General features: G+C 40.4%; 1 protein-coding gene across 3 annotated transcripts in view; it reads left to right on the top strand.

Moving 5' to 3' along the window:
* Positions 1-20,222, top strand: part of ADAM23 (ADAM metallopeptidase domain 23) — a 204,339-nt gene that overhangs the window by 30,051 nt on the left and 154,066 nt on the right. For all 3 annotated transcript variants that reach the window (XM_050969586.1, XM_050969584.1, XM_050969583.1), the window contains exon 3: positions 2,628-2,704. In XM_050969586.1, coding sequence (XP_050825543.1) covers positions 2,628-2,704 — 77 coding nt within the window. The remainder of the gene's footprint in view (positions 1-2,627; positions 2,705-20,222) is intronic.

Raw genomic sequence — 20,222 nt, 5'->3', positions numbered from 1 at the left:
TTTTAGTCAGTTTTCTTTGTAGAGTCACGCTATAAGATATTTCTCCAATATAGGCAGGAAAATGTTCTCCAATTCAAAGTGAGCAGTCAAATTGTTAACATGTAAGAACTATTTCCCATACCAACTAAAAAATCCAGTTTGTCCATGTAGTATTGCGAGGACTCGCTGGCTTTTTAAAAATTAAAATTACAACAATTCTATGAAATTCATACAGCTGAATTACAGTTAAATAATCCTAAAATACTATGATGGAGAGAGAGCATGGTAAAATAAGTAAATGAACGTATACTGCTGAGGTGTGGCAGAACCCAGCAAAAGTCCACTCACAAAATGTCCTTAACTCATACTGTTTTTTTTCAGAACACTGAAAAAACTCATAGCCCTTTTTTTCAACGAGTGAACTGAATTTCAGTGAAACTATAATATTGTTTTTATATAATAATTATGGCTAAAAATCTGTGATTTTTACGAGACCTTTGTGACTTTTTGTAAATTCCAATAATTCAGCCCAGGGCGGTGGGGGCTCGGGTTTCAGATTCAGCCCCGGACAGCAGGGGCTCGGGCTTAGGCTTCAATAAATCCGAGATTTATAATAATTTATTTACTTAGTTTAGTGTGTGAATTTAGGGCATGTAGAGGGAGGAGAGAGAAACTTGGAGATTCTGCTGCATACAAGAGACTGCAACATTATTCCCAGAACCACTCCTGATGCAGTGAATCTCTGTCATGATGATTAACAGTATTCTGTCCTACCAGAGCAAGGAGGGAGGACTCTTCTCTTCATATAATTTTATTTTGGTGGCAGCAAAAATGGAAAAGAGAATCTGACCCTTCCTTCTTGAGCTAGCTCCACTGCATTTGCTTGGTAGCACTATGTGGCAGGAAAGCTTAATGTAATTTTGCAGCTAGAGAGTAGCCTTTGTTGTCATAACAAGCAAACAGTTTCCTTTTATATCTTTTCAACTATATATAACTAGATGGGAACAACAAGAATATAGGTTTCACATACTCACATACGTACGCATGAAGTCACATATATCCCATATGTGTATCAAGTGTGTGCATGTATACAGACTGCACAGGCAATATGTGTAATTTTTCTTATGCATAGAAAGCGAAACATCGAAAGGGTGTGCATATAAACAAAGTGTTATATACATTCCAGGAATATCATTTCTTAGTTTGACGTATGCTGTCTATAACTTGTTTGTATAAGAGGAAACAAATTTCAAATCACACTTTAGCACTATAAATCACTGGAATGTCAGCATCCCACAATATAGGGATTAATGCATTTCTTCAAAAGAGAATGCTATTAATAATGTGTAACATTCTTCAGAAATATTTCGCCTCCCATGAATGAAGCACATTGCGTAAAATCGTAATGGCTGAAACACAAAGTAATAAAACACTTTTTATGCTAACTTGTTATAAATAATATAAATCAGTTGCCAGGGTGAAATACTATTTTAGTCTTCACTAATTAGGGTGCCCTACTCGCTGACTCATTGCTGACACATGGGAATGATAAGATTAGACTAACACATAAAAGTAATGTTTATTTCATCCCATGGTTGTTCATTATGGTGGCTCCATTGTTATGACTGAGCTAGAATTTTTGCTTTTGACAGGACCATAAAATCTCTCTGGTGCTGAAGCTGTGAATAGCTGTATATAGAGCGGACCTGCCTCGGCCAGGGCAGAGGAGGCGCTTCCCCAGCCCCACTCCAGAGCCTGCATGCTCAGCCGGAGCCCTCATCCCCCAACATCTCAACTCTCTGCCCCAGCCCTGAGCCCTCTCCCACACTCCAAACCCCTTGGCCCTGGCCCCACCCTCACCACATGAATTTTGTTATGTGCACCAATATGAAGGTGACATGTCACACATCATCTCCGTTTGGTGCACATAACAAAATTAATTCTGCACATGGATGTAAAAAATTATAACACTGGACAAGTATCTCTGATAATCTTTTATTAAACAAAATTTTGGATAGTCTGTTGTGACCCTGTTTTCCCAGCTAATGTATGAATATGCTGCAGATATTGTTAGTCCCACTTAGAATAATATTGAGAATTGACTTGATAATTCAGGTTAGAGAATTGAGGCCATTCTGTTTTTGGCAGCTAGATCAAATTTAAAGTTAAAGCTGAAATTTAAAACTCCAGATATGGGACTAGCTATTGAATGAATGTGTTGAGAATTGTTGATCTAGTAACCGCTAGCATGGATACATCCAGAGATGCGAAGCCTTGAATCTTAAAGGGAATTATTTTGAACGAGTCCTGCATACTGTATAATGTGAACTTTTCCATGATTTTGTATTTACATGCTTGCATCACAATAGCCTTAATTATAATTATTCATACTTTTTTAGAATAAGTGAGTGCTATGAGGTGATTACAATTAAAACACTGTATATACTTTAGTAGGTACTTGTTATGCCTTCACTATACCGATCCAAATAATGGCATACAAAAATATGCAGATATTTCTATGGGAATTCTAAATAAGATATTTTGTACTGTACAATTTACTATAATAAAAAATACAAACCTTGATGACTGATTTGACTTGTTTTAAACATATAGGAAAAGTAAAGGTTCTTCTTTTTTCATGTCTACAGGCTGTGCATCTGGCCCAGGCAAGTTTCCAGATTGAGGCCTTCGGGTCCAAATTCATCCTTGACCTCACATTGAATAAGTAAGTGTACGATTGTGGGTTTCTTTGTTTCCTGCTCTTTGTGGCTGTCTCTTTGGAAACAAATGAAGTGATTTTTCTGAAGAGGAAGGCAGTAGGGTAGGGCAGGTGGAATCCTGTGAGCTTTGGGAAACTACTACACCACCCAAATGCATTGATATACCAAAACAGGGGTCGGCAACCTTTCAGAAGTGCTGTGCCAAGTCTTCATTTATTCACTCTCATTTAAGGTTTTGCGTGCCAGTAGTACATTTTAATGTTTTTAGAAGGTCTCTTTCTATCAGTCTATAATATATAACTAAACTATTGTTGTATGTAAAGTAAATAAGGTTTTTAAAATGTTTAAGAAGCTTCATTTAAAATTAAATTAAAATGCAGAGCCCCCCGGACCAATGGCCAGGACCTGGGCAGTGTGAGTGCCACTGAAAATCAGCTCGCGTGCCGCCTTCGGCACCCATGCCATATGTTGCCCACCCCTGTACTAAAACATTCATGAAAGTTGGAAAGTTTGCCTAAGCTAGGTATTATAAATATATCTTTCTCTAAGAAAGAAAGAATATGTTCCTATTCATCAGTGCTGGAATATATTTGCATGTAAAGAGAAAAAATATAAATATAAATTTAGTTTGGTTCCTCAGGAACATAGATGCTGACTTCCTCTGTTCCCTGGGGGTGCTTGACCCCCACTCCGCCCCAGAATCTGCCCCCACTCCACCCCTTCCACAAAGTCCAAACCCCGCCTCTTCCTGCCACTGCTCTTCCCCAGGCCCTTCCCCCACTCCACCCCTTGTGCCCAAGCCCCCATCTTTACCCTTCCCCTTCCTGCCCTCGTTGTGCCCCAGGCCCTGCCCCCACTCCACTCCTTCCTCCAAGCTCGCACCATCACCCTGCCTCTTCTCACCTCTGCTCTGCCCCTGCCCTGCCTCTTCCCGCTCCCTTCCTCCACCTCTTCCTGCTACTGGCTTCTCGCCCTCTTCCCCTCCCCCAGCACCTCCTGCATGCTGCTGAACAGCTGATCCATGGCGGGTGGGATGGCTGGGAGGGAGGAGGAGGAGCTAATTGGTGGATCCACTGATGGTCGGGAGGTGGGGGGAAGGGGAGATGCTGATCCACGGGGCTGCCGGTGGATGCTGAGCACCCACTATTTTTTTCCATGGGTACTCCAGGGCTGCAGCACCCACGGAGTTGGCACCTATGCTCAGGAACCAAAACATAATATTTGCTGAGGGCCCCAAAACATCTTAGATATGAATTATGAAAAGTGTCTCAGTACATATACATTATGGTTGTTATCCTTTTCGTTCTTAAGTGCTTTATATACAGTACAAGATTCAGTCCACCACTCAAAAAAAGTCATCTGTTTTGCAGAAGGTGGCAATCAGGAAGAAAACTGGCAAGCCATGTGCTCCATAACAGTAGTGGAAGAAATTTCCTGTATCTTTGGTTCCCACTTTGATCTTCCTGTCCTAGATGCATGTTGTCAGGCTACATTTTCTTTAGGAATTACCATTAAAATGGCAGTTCCTGATTATTACACAGATGCCTGATTCACATCACTGTACTTTATTCTGTTCATCTACAACACTAGCTAAAGTTTAGGATTGGCTTAGATTGTGAACAGGGACATTTCCTTCTGGTCTGTCTGGAATCCTGGATAAACCAGGTATAAATAGCAGTAATTGATAAACGTTGCAGTTTTCAATTAAGGAATGTAAATTCTGAGCCTTAACCAGGTTAATAGTGTTCCATATATCTTCATAAAGGGCCAATTTGAGACAAATTTACTTAAAGTAAGGGATGATACAGGACTTAAAATATAAGTAGCACTAACTAATATTAAATTATGTGGTTTATCAGGATATTTGTAAGTTACTGAATTAAGTTGTTTAAAGATTATTCTTAATCTTAATGAAGGTGCCTTTCATCTTGGTACATAAGTGGCTGAAAAATTATGACATATATAAAAAGAACTAGATTTATTTCCTGCACCGCTACACTGTGTGCAGGAGAGAAATGAGCAGGAGGAAGTTGTAATTGACTCCATGATTCTCAAGCTGCTTTGTCCCGATCTGTGCAATAAGGCTGCTTGAAGGTCCCTAAGGGTATGTCTACACTGCAGCTGGGAGTGTGCCTACCAGCCTAGTTGCATGCTAGCTCTGCTGGAGCTTGTGCGATTAACAAATAACATTGTGGATGTTGTGGCCCAGGCTAGCTGCCTGAGTACAAGCCTGCCGACTCCCAGGGTCCCCAGTTGGTGCTGTCCCCTATGCTGCAGTATTCTACAATGATATTTTTAGTGTGCTAGAAGGAGCAGAGTCAGTGTATGTCTGTTTACACTGGCTGGGAGGCATGCTCCCATCTACAGTGTAGAAGTACTGTAAGGGTAAGAGTATTGCTATGGAGGAGAAAGTGAAGCAGAACTCCCCTGTACATTCTCTACTCAGTCATGTTCCTTCTCTTAATATCTATACTGAGGTTGGGGGGATAGTGGGCTTTACTCCAACTGTGAATTCCCCTTTTCTGAAGGAATTCTCTGTTGGCCAGCTGTGGCTGGATTTTATGTGTTTTTTTGCAAGGCTCAGGTATTCAAAAGGGGACGGAATTGGAATGTAATTCTGGCCCAAATGCTGCCATTTCTCTGCATTCCCCTACAACTTGGGGCAATTCTCACAATAATATTCATACTTTCTCAAGGTGTTTTGATGTATACATTAGCTAATATTTACTAATTTTTGTATCATTAATAACAAATTGTCAAATTGTTTTCATATGAACATTTGAAAAATATGTAGACTTTCCAAAGGGCCTAAATATTTTTAGTACAGATTAATTGAAAAGTAACTAAATATAATTATGAATGTATAATAAATATAGTAAATGATCTGTCTAATTAAAGTTTAATGAAGTATCAATTATTGACAGTTTCTTTAAAGTGCTACCAATTTTAATACAATTTTCATTTGTCTCACCATAGAGAACATGCAATCAAATGGTATGAATGACTACTACTGTTTCTGTCTCTTCACTGTGCTTTGCTATTTCTTTGGGCCCCAAATTTGTATCAGAAAAGTATTGTATTGTGGCAAAAGATCATAGAGATATTTTTTGAACTTAGATTCGGAACAGGAATTTTAAATCTGCTTACTGCACTTTAAATATGATTTAAAAATTCCTCACAGGTGCCACGTATAGTAGGACAATGAATGACCTGTTGTCAGCAGTAGTTGTCTTCAGCTTGCCTTCCACATGCTGAATGCATTAGCTGCTCTTTTAGTTAACGGAAGATTGTTTTAAATACTGTTACAGAAAGACAGATACAGTGTTCTACCTCATCTCCATTTAAGGGAGGATATGTGGTTCAATGTAGAGAGGTGCTAGAGTAATTGTAGAAAGATCTGGTTCTATCCTAGCTTTGCCATTGACTGATTGTATGTTTGCATTAAACTGAAACGCTTATATAGTTCTTCATCCAGAAGTAGGTCCCAAGTTGTTCTTGTATCCAGAAGGGACAGCAAATTAGACGCATTTTAGCTCCAATCTCCACGTGTCCAGGTCTCTCTGTGCCTTAGTTTTCCTGTCGTAAAATGGGGATGATAATAATAGTCACCACCATTGTGAAAGTGTCTTTTTTTTTTTTTGAAATGTCTAGGTGAAATGTACTGTATAAATGCATATTATTTTTATTTATTTATTTAGACTTTCTGTGATAGTGTTGTAAACAGTCTTGTCTCATCTATATTAGCAACCAAGCCTTTTAAACCCTGCTGGATTGGGGGCTATGGCAGTAGCAGGTCACTTTCCTAGCGTACAAGGAATCATATTGTTTGAGTTATATGTGAAAATGGCAATATAGGAGCCTATTTACAATTGGTGTTTTATTTCATTGTTAGGTAAGACTAGAGATGTAAAGCAGCTTTCATTAGAGACGCAGTTTTTGTCTCATTCTGTTCGCTACTTGCACTACTTCTAATATACCTCCCCGAATGTGTCAATATGTTCACATAAACTTGCCACTGTGAGGCTCCTATAGTTCCAGTGTTTGCCACTGTGTGTACTGATACAGAAGATGATATCTGAGCAAAAAGAATAGTGATATATAAAAAAAACTATTAAATCTGTGATGTGCCAAATTCTGTAAGCTCTGCATAAAAAATGCATACGCAGCTTGTGCTGTCCTTGAGCATTTCAGCACATTTTAAAACAAAAATGAATCAGCGAAAATTAGTATTTTTCAATATTAAAGTATTGCTCTCTTCTTGATGTCCAGTTGAGGTCTTATTTTGGTCACTTTGTCAGCAATATTGACAGTTTCTTGAGGGGTAAAGATGCAAGTGTATCAAATATTGGGTTTACAGAGCAACAAACTGTGGCTTTTTAAAATTTGCTAGGTTACTATATTCCCATATCTTTTTCTTATTGCTACTCAGGTCTTCTGCATGAGCTGTTTTGTTTTCAAAGGTGAACTGGAAGGCTTTTTATCTGCTCACAGCTGAATTAAGAGTTAAGTGTTTTCCCCGCAACTAAAGCATTACATGGAATTACATTTTGTTAACATACTTTTCAACCTTTACACCTTCACCTTTAAAATGTGAAACAATGGCTGAAAAGCATATGAGGATGTCAGGAGGTGGGGCTGTGAGGGGCAGGCAGGATGAAGGACCAGAGGAGAGGAAAAAGAGCCTGGAGACATCTAAAGCCTTATGGGAGTTGATTAAGTACTGCAGTGTTTCAGCCACAGGAAGAGATCCCAGTGCATTATGGGATATAGAGAGTCTGGGCGGGGGAGTAGGAGCTTATACAGGAGGATAGTTGGAGGAAGGACAGTGAACTACAACTCACATGAGGCACCACAGTGGCTCAGGTGACTAGAGAGATTCATGTTGACCTAAAATAAAACGTTTTGATTTAGGGCTGTCAAAACAAAAAGTTTTGATAGTTTGACTTTTTGTCCTGAATTAGGACAAAAGCTAATGTCAAAATATCAGTATTCTCTGCAGGCCAGAAATTCCAGTTTTAGATTAGCTCAATGTACCATTTTGCCATTGTATCCAGAATACAAGTAAATGCTCTGGGACTAGATCATCAGCTGGTGTAAATCAACAATATTAGTAGCAAGCTCCCTTTCTTTTGACTGAGCACTAGAAACTAGTAATATATTGGTGTCCCAACTGCACTGGAGCAATATTGATTTATATTAGCTAAGGTTTTGTACCCTAATAGAAAGTAACTAGCAGCTGAGATAAAATAAACTAGGTAACCACAAAATTTAGACTAACTAGCAACCAAAACCAAATAAACTGGTAACTGGAGTATCATGGGTATATAAATAACGCTATCTGTATTGCCACATTAGCAATTATATCTAAGCATCTAACTATACACAGACACTGCTGCATGCTGCACAAGTTTGTTTTAAATTGACGGGGGCAGGCTATGGAGGAGGTAATTGCTTTTTTGTTATGATTTACAGTGAATTCATTTTTGTATTGTTAAGTGAGAATAGAGAAAGCAAATTCTCAGTTGGGAGGAAAGAGTCTTTGTTAAAATAGGTGTCTATCAGCATTGGGTAACATGGTAGAATTTAATCTCAGTTTAATTATAATTTAATAAATAATTTAGAACACCTGTAAAAAGAACACTGAATGTTGTTTGAATAAATCTTAACTAGGGTGAAGCATAATATAGGGAAAGTATTGGCCAAGAAATTGCTGCTCCTCTAAAGTGCGTAGAACTCTATCACAAACCAAATGAGAATAGTGGTAAAGAAGTGTTAATATTAATGCAGGGACTAGTAAACCATATGGACTAATCTCTCTTCAAGCTGACAGCCTGGATATTGATGGATGAGAGTGTGGCAAACCTAAGATCCAAGAGTTGTTGCCACAATCACAGCAAGTAATAGATACTATTTTATTATCAAGAAAGGTTTCAGAGTGGTAGCCATGTTAGTCTTTATTAGCAAAAAGAACGAGGAGTACTTTTGGGACTTTAGAGACTAACAAATTTATTTGAGCATAAGCTTTCGTGGACTAAAACCCACTTCACTAGATGCATGCATGTATTTTCCACTGCATGCATCCGATGAAGTGGGTTTTAGCCCACGAAAGCTTATGCTCAAATAAATTTGTTAGTCTCTAAGGTGCCATAAGTACTCCTCGTTCTTTTTATTATCAAGAAAAAAATTGATTCCAGGATATGGAAAAATTCTTACAGTAAGGCAGAGAGAAATACTTTAATCCCACCAAGGAAAGGAATTCCAGAAATATTAGATTTTCTTCAGATAGGTATATTCTTGGGGATAAACCATAAAGGTACAATTAATAGCAATAAGCCTTGTGATGGAGTCTGTTAGATCTTGTCTTTCTTCACTGGGGATATCATTAGAACTAAGCCTGAGCACCCGAAGTATCATTAGAAGTGTACTAGGGTCTGTCAGATGACTTTATCTCATCTTCCTATCAGAAAGTTCCTGAAGGTTGTAAAGATATTCCGTGTACAGAAACTCATTCTAGTTTATAAGCCTTCAGTGTACCACTGTTTGAACATGCCTGCTTTCCCTTTTATTAAAATTATCCTGTTTCTTAGTAGCAAAATCGTCCAAAAGCTTATCAAAATAGGGAGCTCAATCATTGGGTCTATAGATTGAACTGTGCTTTATAAGTGATGTAAATTCCACACGAACAAGTCATAGTCTGAACATCCTTGGAATTCACACTTAAAGTAAACTCAGCTTTCCATGAGTCCAAGAAGAGAGAGCCATTTTTCCATCCCACTCTAGTGCATGAGGAGATGGATGATGGAAGGGCTATTAAATCGGTTTGAAGGAAACCAAGCACATTAGACAACTGATGATCTTTTCCATCCAAGGTGTAGAGACAATTAAAGTTTCAGACTTGACCAGAGCATAGTTGCTTCTGTGAATTGCACAAGAACAGTGGCAAGCCCCTTTCTAAAGGAATTAAAAATCAGTTCACTGTGGTGGGGCAGCTCCTGTTGATGTATATGCTTTCCACAGCATCATCTAGTCTTCACATATTTACAAGGCACATAAGTTGGACCTGACTTCATTTTCATATGCAGCATTTAAGAGGAGGGTCCTACATGTTTGTGGAAGGTTGACAAGAAAATAAAGAAAAAGAGATAGTGTTCCTTATTATTATACTGCTTGTTTATTTATTCATGTCCATGTTACAAGGATTGGTGAAAGATTTAGGCTAAAATTGTGCTAAAATGGTGACAACTTCCCCCCCACAAAATTTCACCTGAAAACGGTGGTGTCTTTATTTTGCTTAACCTATGCCCCTCAAAATTTGCTTTTTTTTGTGAAATTAGACAAAATGACTAGTTTAAAATGTAAAACATGAAAATTTCACTTTTTCTTAAAATGGATCCATAATTTCCCCCTTGGAAATGGCTGTTTCTTGGAATAGGTCTGTCATAAACAGATAGCTAAGGGTTAATGTCTCTTTCACCTATAAAAGGGTTAACAAACAGTGAACTGAAACACCTGACCAGAGGACCAATCAGGAGACAAAATACTTTCAAAGCTGAGTGGAGGGAAGTTTGGGTGTAAGTTCTTTGTTCTTTGTCTTGGTTCGGTAGCCCTCTCGGCTCTGAGAGTGATCTCTCTATCTCCAGGCTTTCTAATCTTCTGTTTCCAAGTTGTAAGTACAAGGATAGTAAGACAATAGGTTTATATTGTTTTTTTGTATTTACATGTGTGTAGTTGCTGGAATGTTTTAAATTGTATTCTTTTTGGATAAGGCTGTTTATTCATTTTTTCTTTTAAGCAATTGACCCTGTATATTGTCACCTTGCTACAGAGACCATTTTTATGTCTTTTTCTTTCTTTTTATATAAAGCTTTCTTTTTAAGACCTGTTTGAGTTTTTTCACTGGTTAATGCTAAGAAACGAAGGGAGGGGGAAAATCTCTTTGTGTTAGATTTACTAAGCCTGACTTTGCATATTCTCTGGGTGAGAGGAGAGAGAGATTTGATCTCTCGGTACTTATGTTTCAAGGACTTGAAGCAGGAAATATCCTAGAGTACCCAGGGCGGGGAAATCTGGGAGGAGGTAAAGAGGGGGAAGGGTAGTGGGTTATTTCTCTTTGTGGTGAGACTCAGGGCATCTGAGTCTTGGGGTCCCCCAGGGAAGGTTTTGGGGAGACCAGAGTGAGCCAGACACTGGAATTTTCTGGCTGGTGGCAGCGATATCAGATCCAAGCTGATAATTAAGTTTGGAGGTTTCATGCTAGCTTCTCATGTTCTGAACTCTAAGGTTCAGATCTGAGTAGGAAAGTTAGGACAAGGTCCATTTTTGAATGATACATTTGCGAAGTGGGTTCAATTTTATGCTCATAATGAAATATAAAAACTTATTTCAAGAAGTCTTCCTTGTCTTGGAGAATATTTTGTCCATGTGTACTGTACATGTGAAGGGAACATTTGCTGGTGCTTCAAGGAGTGTCCTTGTGGGTGCTCCACTTGAGGTGTCTTGGCACCCTGCGCTTGTAATTGGAGATTTATAGTAGCAGTGCCCCGATTGGCCGTGCACGTGTGGCAGCTGTTTCGCGCCACTCCGGGCGGCTACTTAGCATGCACAGCCAACAGTGCCTCGTTCCTTCTCTACTGTCTTTGGCTTGAGTCAGAGCAACAGCAGCGTCCCTGTCTGTTTCGTAAATTGCTTATATTCACACTTTTTTATTGATCCCTTTTGTTTCCGTCCTTATTTACCCACTAACCCCCCCTTCCCCAAACCCCCCACTTAATTTTGTTAGCTTCCTCCTGCTACTGGTGGCTATCTACAACGATGACTGAACTACGTCCATTTTATATAGACCTGAACTGCCACAGGCATGCCTGGTTCCCCTGGCTTTAAACGTTGCCTCACCTGCAGGCTATCAGTTCCTGTATTGGATGGTCACACTCAGTGCATCCGCTGTCTCGGGGAAACCCATGTACCACAGAAGTGTCCACACTGCAAGAAATTATCTGCCAGGACACTGAAAGCCGGGGACCTCCAACTAAAACGATGGAGAAATCCCTCAGCCAGCCTCTGACGCAGAGTCCGGGACTCCTCCTGGCTAACAGTTTACAGCAACAGCCTCAGACAAGGGGTCCACCCAAACCATGTCTAAGGACCCTACACCTAAGAAGGTGACCACACATCGGTCACAATTATCACCTCAGAGATCCCCATAAAAAGAAGCGGTCTCCTGGGAAAAAATGTGCCCCAGTACCGATGGCACCGAGAACCTTGGCCCAAGAGGCACTGGGAACATCTGGTACGGAGACATCCTGAGGAACCAAGACACTGACATGGCCAGGCTCTCACTCAGGTACATGAACTAAAGCTAAGCTCCCTAGCTTGGCACCAACAGTGCCAAAGAATGCCTCAGCACCGGCTAGTGTAATGGTGCCACCTGCTGCATATACACAGCCTAACAAGACCTTGGCACCGTCAGAGCATGCTACGCTGTCATCCACGGCACTGAGCTTCCCAGTACCGCAACCCTTCACCAGACAGGAGGACCTGACAATCTCCTCCACGCCGGGAACCCCTCTGTTCAGCACCGACAGCACCCCAGTCAGGCAAGGACTGAGCCGAATAGGCACTCCTATGGGATCTACACCCCCACTATCCAGTGATGAGGACGGATAGGGTGACTTGAGTCTTTACACTCCTCATCATCCCTCTCCGAAACCTGAACCCTTTCACCAACAACTACCTATGCAAGGGGAAAGCTGGGAAGCACAACCATGGATGGCATTGCCCGTTGTTATGCCACCCAGTTGGTCATACTGAGACCTATGGGCGATCTATAGAGCCCAGAATCTTAAACCCCCTAACCTACCAGCGTCATGGGCTACCTGGTCCCCTTCACCTACAAACCCACCACCACCAGAGGCTCAGGAGAAAGAGGGAGAGGAGCAGGAAGAGGCTCCTGAAAGTGATACACTGCCACCCACCCACTGTGGTAAACAAAGTCACTGATATGATGAGGACCAGATGGTCCTCTTAGGTCTGAACATTTGCTGCTGTGAGGAGGTTATTGTCTTGGTCCTAATGGACATTACTTCCCAGATGGTTCCAAAGCTGTGCTGGGGATGTTTTCTACCAGCATGAATATGCAAAGGTAGCACTCTAGAAAAACTTCAGTTAGTGATTAAATAGCCTTTCTTTCTGTAGCATTTGCAATATTCCTTCAAAATGTTCTTAAAATTTGTGACATCAAAACAACATATTCCGATAGAACAGTTTTTGACTTGCTTTCACCTGTTTGTTCAACATGTTTGCTAAGCAGTGTTATGAGAAGTATAAAATAGATTGATGACAGTTATTTGGGGCATTGGTCATATCATCACAGACAAGTGACAGAAATTGCTTTAGAAAATGTCTTTCTTACCCTGGCAACATATTATTAGAATACTTTAAGAAAAGATTCTCTTCACAAACTTAGAGGTGTTGGTATGATCTCAGTAGATTTTGAGTTTGCTTTCAGATAAGAATGTGCAACTGGGTTATCCAGGGCATTGAGGTACACATGAGCAGATGCCAATACTTCTGTCATATTGGAAACATTTTCTACCACTTTTTTGATGCATTGTTTATTTGCCACATTCTTGACCAGAGGGTACCTGGGTTATCATCTCAGAAAAGACTACTGTTTTCTTTGGGAAACTTGAGCCCTCTTTTTCCCCCCCCCAAGCGCCTGTCTCCCCCCTCCCCTTCCCTTCCCTCATCTGTCCCCCTCCCACCTTCCACTGCTCTTAGTAGTCCTTTCTGTAAGCTTAGACGGAGAGAGTCTAAGAGCTGTCTCCCAGGGCCCTACCAGCTGCCTGCACTATCACCCGTGCCTTGCTGAGATTGATTGCTTGATCATCACATTCATATATCTTTTCTCGGCACAGTAAATGGAAAAAATGGTGCAAAGTGTGCCTTTCACATTTTTCACTGAGATTTTATTTTTTGTAGCAAATTCTGAAACCGGTGATGAATGTGAAAACAATATACCGTTAGCTCTGTGGTCTGAATCAGTGTGTAATGCATCAGCTTAGGTGGCACGTTCTTTGAGTCATGCTGTGGAAAATTTAAAGGGTTACTGTTGACCTTGCATACGCTTAAAACATTAACGATTCAGTTTTCCCTCTAATTTTAATAAGTTCCTTTGTTGAGCATATGAGTCAGTTATTTCAGATGCTGTGTCTGTGTATGCGACTGCTAAGCAGCAAGAACTTTTTCATATTTTGAAAGACTAGAAGACCTTTCTGCAAGGTGAGCTTTCTCAGATTTCACTTTGGCAGAGCTTCTTTGCCTTAGTCAGTTTTATGAGGAGTTTGAACTGAACAAAATGTACTGTAAAGAGGATAGCTAGTAAACAAGTGCCCTCATATTATATGATACAAGGTAAAGAAGTCTGAGTTAGATACATTATTATTAATATTACCGCTAATATTTGAAATAAAATATTAGAAATGTGGTGTGGCTTGAAGTGTGACTGAAATTCAGATCCACTCAGAAATATGGTGCTCTGTAGTTGATTATCTTTTTTTAAATTGATTTGCACGTTTTTACCCATAATTCATTTTTGTGGCTGGCATTGTACTTGGTCTCCGCTAAAAGGTTGGGTTTCAGAGGTTTGAGTTTGGTGAAGATGGAAAAAATACCCTAATGTTTTAGAAACTATAACCATGCTTCTTGGAACAAGGTTACAGCAAAAACAGCTTGAAATTTGGATGGACACAATTCTCATTGGTTTGAAGAAAATTAATTTCAATTTAACAAAGTTATAATCATTAGAAAATTGGATACTGAACATCTGCAGTACAAACCTTCTATATGTGCATAAATTCACAACACATTTTTACAGATACAGGCCTTGATCCTGCAAAGACTTTATGCCTTGTGTCTTGTCCCAATGACGTCATTGTGCCCAAGTCTTTGCAGGATTGGAGCTATAGTCAGGTGTACATCTGTAGGTACAAAGACTTATAAGATTTGCTGGTTTTTCACAAGTGTGAAAGGGTGTGGATGTTTTTCTAAAAAATGTGCTCTAGTTCAACCACAGCTATTGGACATGAAGCAGGAGTTAATTCAGAATGTCCTGTGTTATACAGGAGATCAGACAAGTCATCACAGTGGTTTCTTCTGGCCTTAAAAATCTATGAAACTATGAAATGCATTCCTGTGCTGAGGGCTTGCACGAGACCTGTGCTGTATACCATTAAGTTCTGCTTAAGTTTGCATAGTCTTTTTGTGCTAGACCTCCTCACAGGGTGAATTTAACTCAAGGTGAATAGTAGTAGAGAAAAGAGCTTTCAAATTCTGCTGACAAAGCCAGCAAACAGTAATCCAATTACCTCCAGATTTTATAATTTATTCCTTTTTCTACCTCCCCCTCTGAAAAAACATGGGAAATCTGAATGGAAAAATAAATAGAAACCTACTAGTAATTCTGCAAGATTAAGCATTCAAAAGTCAGGAAGTGTCAAAATTTGTCTCTTTTCAAATATACATGTAATGTATTACCCCTTTGTTGTTAATGTATCCTGTATACATATATAGGACGTGCAAACTGGCTATATTAATACTGTTGTAGCAAGATTAATTTTGTAACTTTTTACTTTTGAGTTTTTAATATAACTAATCCTGGGGCTTGGGTTTTTTTACACATTTAATAAGTACATGTTCAGAGTGTGGTGTGTGCACTTGCGTATGTATGTATGGCACTTCAGGGAGTCTCAGCTTTAGATAGTAGAATTCCATATCTCGTGTAGTTCATGAGTCCAGTTCTACAAGCCCTCTGCAAAACTTTCATTTACTTCAGTGGAAGTTCCACATGCAAAGGGCTAAATGCTCCCTATATTTACCCAGACTAATTAGACTGGACAATTATTTTCCTTTGCCTTTGGTAGGGTTTATAACTGTGATGTGGCGGTGTAAAGAAGCTTGCTTCTCAGTTACTGAATTGAGCCAATAATTAACCCCCCCCCAAAAAAAGAAGAAAGGAAAACAACAGTCTTATTTAAGAGATTGTATGAATTTGTAATAGAATTTGAGTATTAATCTACCTTCCCTTAATGATTCATTTCCATAATTGCTTTAGTATCTTTGTTTCAGTTTTAACAGTAATGTTTGATGTTGTTATAGATACTTTATAACTCTATCGCTAAGTATGGGAGCAAACTTAATTTGTGCCCTGATTATGCAAATACTTATGCATGTATTTAAATTTAATGCTCTGTGAATAGCCCTCAAAGACTTTAATAAGAACCAATTTTCTTTGAAAATGGTGCAGCCAATGAGTACTTTTTATGGAGATTTACCCATATGAAGAATTTGAGAGAGAATCCAAAGATGAGCAAGATTCTAATAAAAAAAAAAATTCCAATGGGAGTTATTTTGTATGACTTCTAATGTAAACATTGTATGACCAATTTTTGTTCAGCTGTTCATAAAAACTGACAGTTTTCAGGCCAAATGAATTTTCCTGATCAAAATTAGAGGAGTTAAAAATAGGACTTATAATAGAACTTGTAACTAAACTTTGGAGCCGTGACCATGGTGCCAACTGTAGGTATGTCTGAGTGTATATATAAAATACCATATTTACAGATAACCTGTTGGTAAACTGAGGATTGCTATGATATAATTTTGTAGGCTGTTGAAAATTTATTGCCTAGGCTTCCTGTACCTTTCAAGGCCTAATTTACTTGGGCAGGGAAGACTTATTTTTCAGGCTGGAGAAAATTGTGTGTCAGAGAACTAGTGCCCCACCCACACAAATCTTACCTTCCTCACAATTTATAGGAGTGGCTCTGAATTCATCTTTCTAAATCTGACACGTTTTGGATTTAGAGTCAGAGCATCAGAAAGAGACTGGACACCTCGGAGATACTACAAAAATGATACCAGAGTCAGCATCATAAGTAGGCTTTGGTGTTGCTAGGGCATCTGAGGAAAATGTGAATATGTTTCCAGTACAGCAAGGATCCTAAGACATTCTCGTAAGTAAAATTGTTCTAAATATTCCATCTGGGGTTACTAATGGAGGGAATTTGATGGTATTGATTTCCTCCAGAGTTGTTAAGATGGCTTCTTATTATATTGGCAAGGAAAGTGGGCATTATTTTTCGGGAATAGGAAATCAGCTGAGGGTTACTACCAAAGTGAATTATGGGAACGGTCTCAGAATCTGGTGTGGTCATTGACAACAGGGTCAAGTCCATTTTTTTTCTCTCACAAACATAAATACTCTATTAATCTTAATGAAATAAAGATAATAGAAAAAGAAAATTAAGAGTAGACACAGCATCCATTTCTATTGTTCATTTGACTCTTCTTCCACTAGTGAAGAGATGTAACTGTTTAAATCTGGAAGAATGAGTCTAATCTGCAAAACCAGGGACGACTATAGGGAGTGTGACTTAGTGGTTAGAGCACTGGACTGGGAATCAGCGTTCTATTCCTGACATTGCCACTGGACTTCTGAGTGGTCTTGGGCAAATCACTTCACCTGTCTGTGTCTCAGTTTCCGCATCTATAAAATAGGGAAAGTTTTATACTTACCTCTTTTGTAAAGTGCTCTCAAATCTACTGCTGAAAACTGCTATAGAAGAGCTTAGTATTATTCAACATATCTAATAAATAGGGCTGTCAAGTGATTAAAAAAATTAATCGTGATTAATCGCGTGATTTTTAAAAAAAGAATACCATTTATTTAAATATTTTTGGGTGTGTTCTACATTTTCAAATAGATTGATTTCAATTACAACACAGAATACAAAGTCTACAGTGCTAAGTTTATATTTATTTTTATTACCAATATTTTCACTGTAAAAAACAAAATAAATAGTATTTTTCAATTCCCCCATTGCAAGGATTGTAGTGCAAGCTCTTTATCATGAAAGTTGAATTTACAAATGTAGAATTATGTTAAAAACACCTGCATTCAAAAATAAAACAATGTAAAACTTTAGCACCTACAAGTTCACAGAGTCTTACTTGTTCAACCAATCACTCAGATAGACAAGTTTGTTTACATTTGCAGGAGATAATGCCCGCTTCTTGTTTATGGTGTCATCTGAAAGTGAGAACAGGCGTTAACATGGCACTATTGTAGCCAGCGTCACAAGATATTTATGTGGCAGATGCTCTAAAGATTCATATGTCCCTTTATGCTTCAGTGACCATTCCAGAGGACATGCGTCCATGCTGATGACAAGTTCTACTCAACAACGATCCAGTGCAGTGAGGACCAACACATGTTCATTTTCATCATCTGAGTCAGATGACACCAGCAGACGGTGGCTTTTCTTTTTTGGTGGTTTGAGTTCTGCAGTTACCCCATTGGAGTATTGCTCTTTTAAGACATCTGAAAACATGCTTCGCATCTTGTCCCTCTCAGATTTTGGAAGGCACTTCAGATTCATAAACCTTGGGTTGAGTGCCATAGTTATCTTTAGAAATCTCACAGTGGTACCTTCTTTGCATTTTGTCAGTGTTCTTAAAACAAACGTGTGCTGGGTCATTATCCGAGACTGGTATAACATGAAATATATGGCAGAATGCGGGTAAAACAGAGCTGGAGGCATACAATTCTTCCCCAAAGAGTTCAGTCACAAATTTAATGAATGCATTATTTTTTAACGAGCGTCATCAGTAGGGAAGCAGGTCCTCTGGAATGGTGGCTGAAGCATGCAGGGGCATATGAATGTTTAGCATGTCTGGCACATAAATACCTTGCAATAGTGGCTACAAAAGTGCCATGCAGATGCCTGTTCTCACTTTCGGAGGACCTGGAACAAGACTTTACATTACGGGAAGTAGAGGCCAGACTTACAAAGACCAAAAACACAGCCCCAGGAAAAGATGGCATTCGCTACAACTTCCTGAAAAAATGAGACCCTGGTTGCCTAGTACTAATTGCCATTTTCAACTAATGCAAACAGTTCCCCTGTACTCTCAGCTCCTGGAAGAAGTCAGTGATGGTGTTTGTCTACAAGAAAGGCGAGTGAGATGACCCCAACAACTGGAGACTCATCTCTCTTTGTTCCACCCTGTGCAAACTGTATGCCAGCTGCCTCATGGCTAGGATCACAGACTGGTCAGTAAACGGAGGAGTTGTCAGCTCCATCCAGAAAGGCTTCATGTCATGCGAAGGCTGCTACAAACATAACTTTGTCCTTCAGACTGCCATCCACACGGCCAGGCGGGCACGGAGGCAACGTGCCATAGCATGGCTTGACCTGGCTAATGCTTTTGGATCTATGCCCCACCAGCACATTTTTGCTATGCTGCGAGAGTTTGGGATACCTGAAAACTTTCTCCAACTGGTCTGGGAACCATATGAAGGCTGCACCACCACCTTCTGCTCCATGGAAAGAGAGACGCCTGGAATTCCTATCCATAGCGGCGTGAAACAAGGCTGCCCTCTGAGCCCCATCATTTTCAACTTAGCCATGGAGCTGCTCATTCGAGTGATCTCCAGCAGTCTAGGCCGTTTCAATCTATACGACAACAGAATAAATATCCTGGCCTACGCAGACGATCTGATCCTGATTGCAGACAACTCCGAGAGTCTCCAACTACTGCTTGACATCACCAGACAGGCTGCTAACTGGATGGGACTCTGCTTCAATGCCAGGAAGTGTGCATCCCTTTATATCGATGGCAGTAGAAGGGACTCAGTCCAGGAGATGCCGTTTCAGATTCAGGGTGAACCCATGATCTTCCTCGAGATCTCGGGAGCAGTCAGGGGATGGGGAATGGGGGCATTGGATAGGGTGTGGAAGGTCCAGCAGACCTGTCAGGGGGTAGGGGTGTGGCTAGGGTTCAGGGCAGTCAGGGGACAGGGGGCTTGGATAGTTGGTGGGGTCCTGGGAGGTGACTAGGGGGCAGGAGGGTCTCTGGAGAGGGTGCTTAGGGGACAAGGAGCAGGGGGGGTTGGATGAGTTGGGAGTTCTGGGGATCCTGTCGGGACAGGGAGTGTTGGATAGGCATAGGAGTCCTGGGGGTCTGTCTGGGGGCGAGGGTGTGGCTAAGGATTGGGACAGTCAAGGGACAGGTTAGGGGGTAAAGTCCCAGGGAAGGACTTATGGGGTGGGGTGTGTCTCGGGAGGGGCAGTGAGGAGACAAGGAGCACAGAGGGCTTAGATGGGGGTGGGGTCCTGGGGAGCAGTTAGGGGCAGGGTCCCAGGAGGGGGTAGTCGGGACAAGAAGCAGGGGTGTTGGGGGTTCTGAGGGGGGCAAGAAGTGGGAGGGAGTGGATCAGGGCAGGGCTCCCTGGGTGCACACCCTAATGAAATGTGCTGCGCACGCCCATGCTTGGCTGATGTGGCAACTCATGGTGTTGGACGCCATCAGATGGTCAAGGGACATCTACATAGAACACATCACTGGACATTGGCAATTCCAGAAAGGATGAGCTGGAGTGCCGATGAGAAGTGCAGTCAGAAAAGTAACTGAAATACTTTTCTCATGGATTGTTTTTCTAAATGGACAACCTACCCTAAATTCTCA

This window comes from Gopherus flavomarginatus, chromosome 10 (genome assembly GCF_025201925.1).
Source record: "Gopherus flavomarginatus isolate rGopFla2 chromosome 10, rGopFla2.mat.asm, whole genome shotgun sequence".
NCBI lineage: Eukaryota > Metazoa > Chordata > Testudines > Testudinidae > Gopherus > Gopherus flavomarginatus.
Note: the sequence above shows the minus strand (reverse complement) of the source record. Positions and strands in the feature narration are given on the sequence as shown.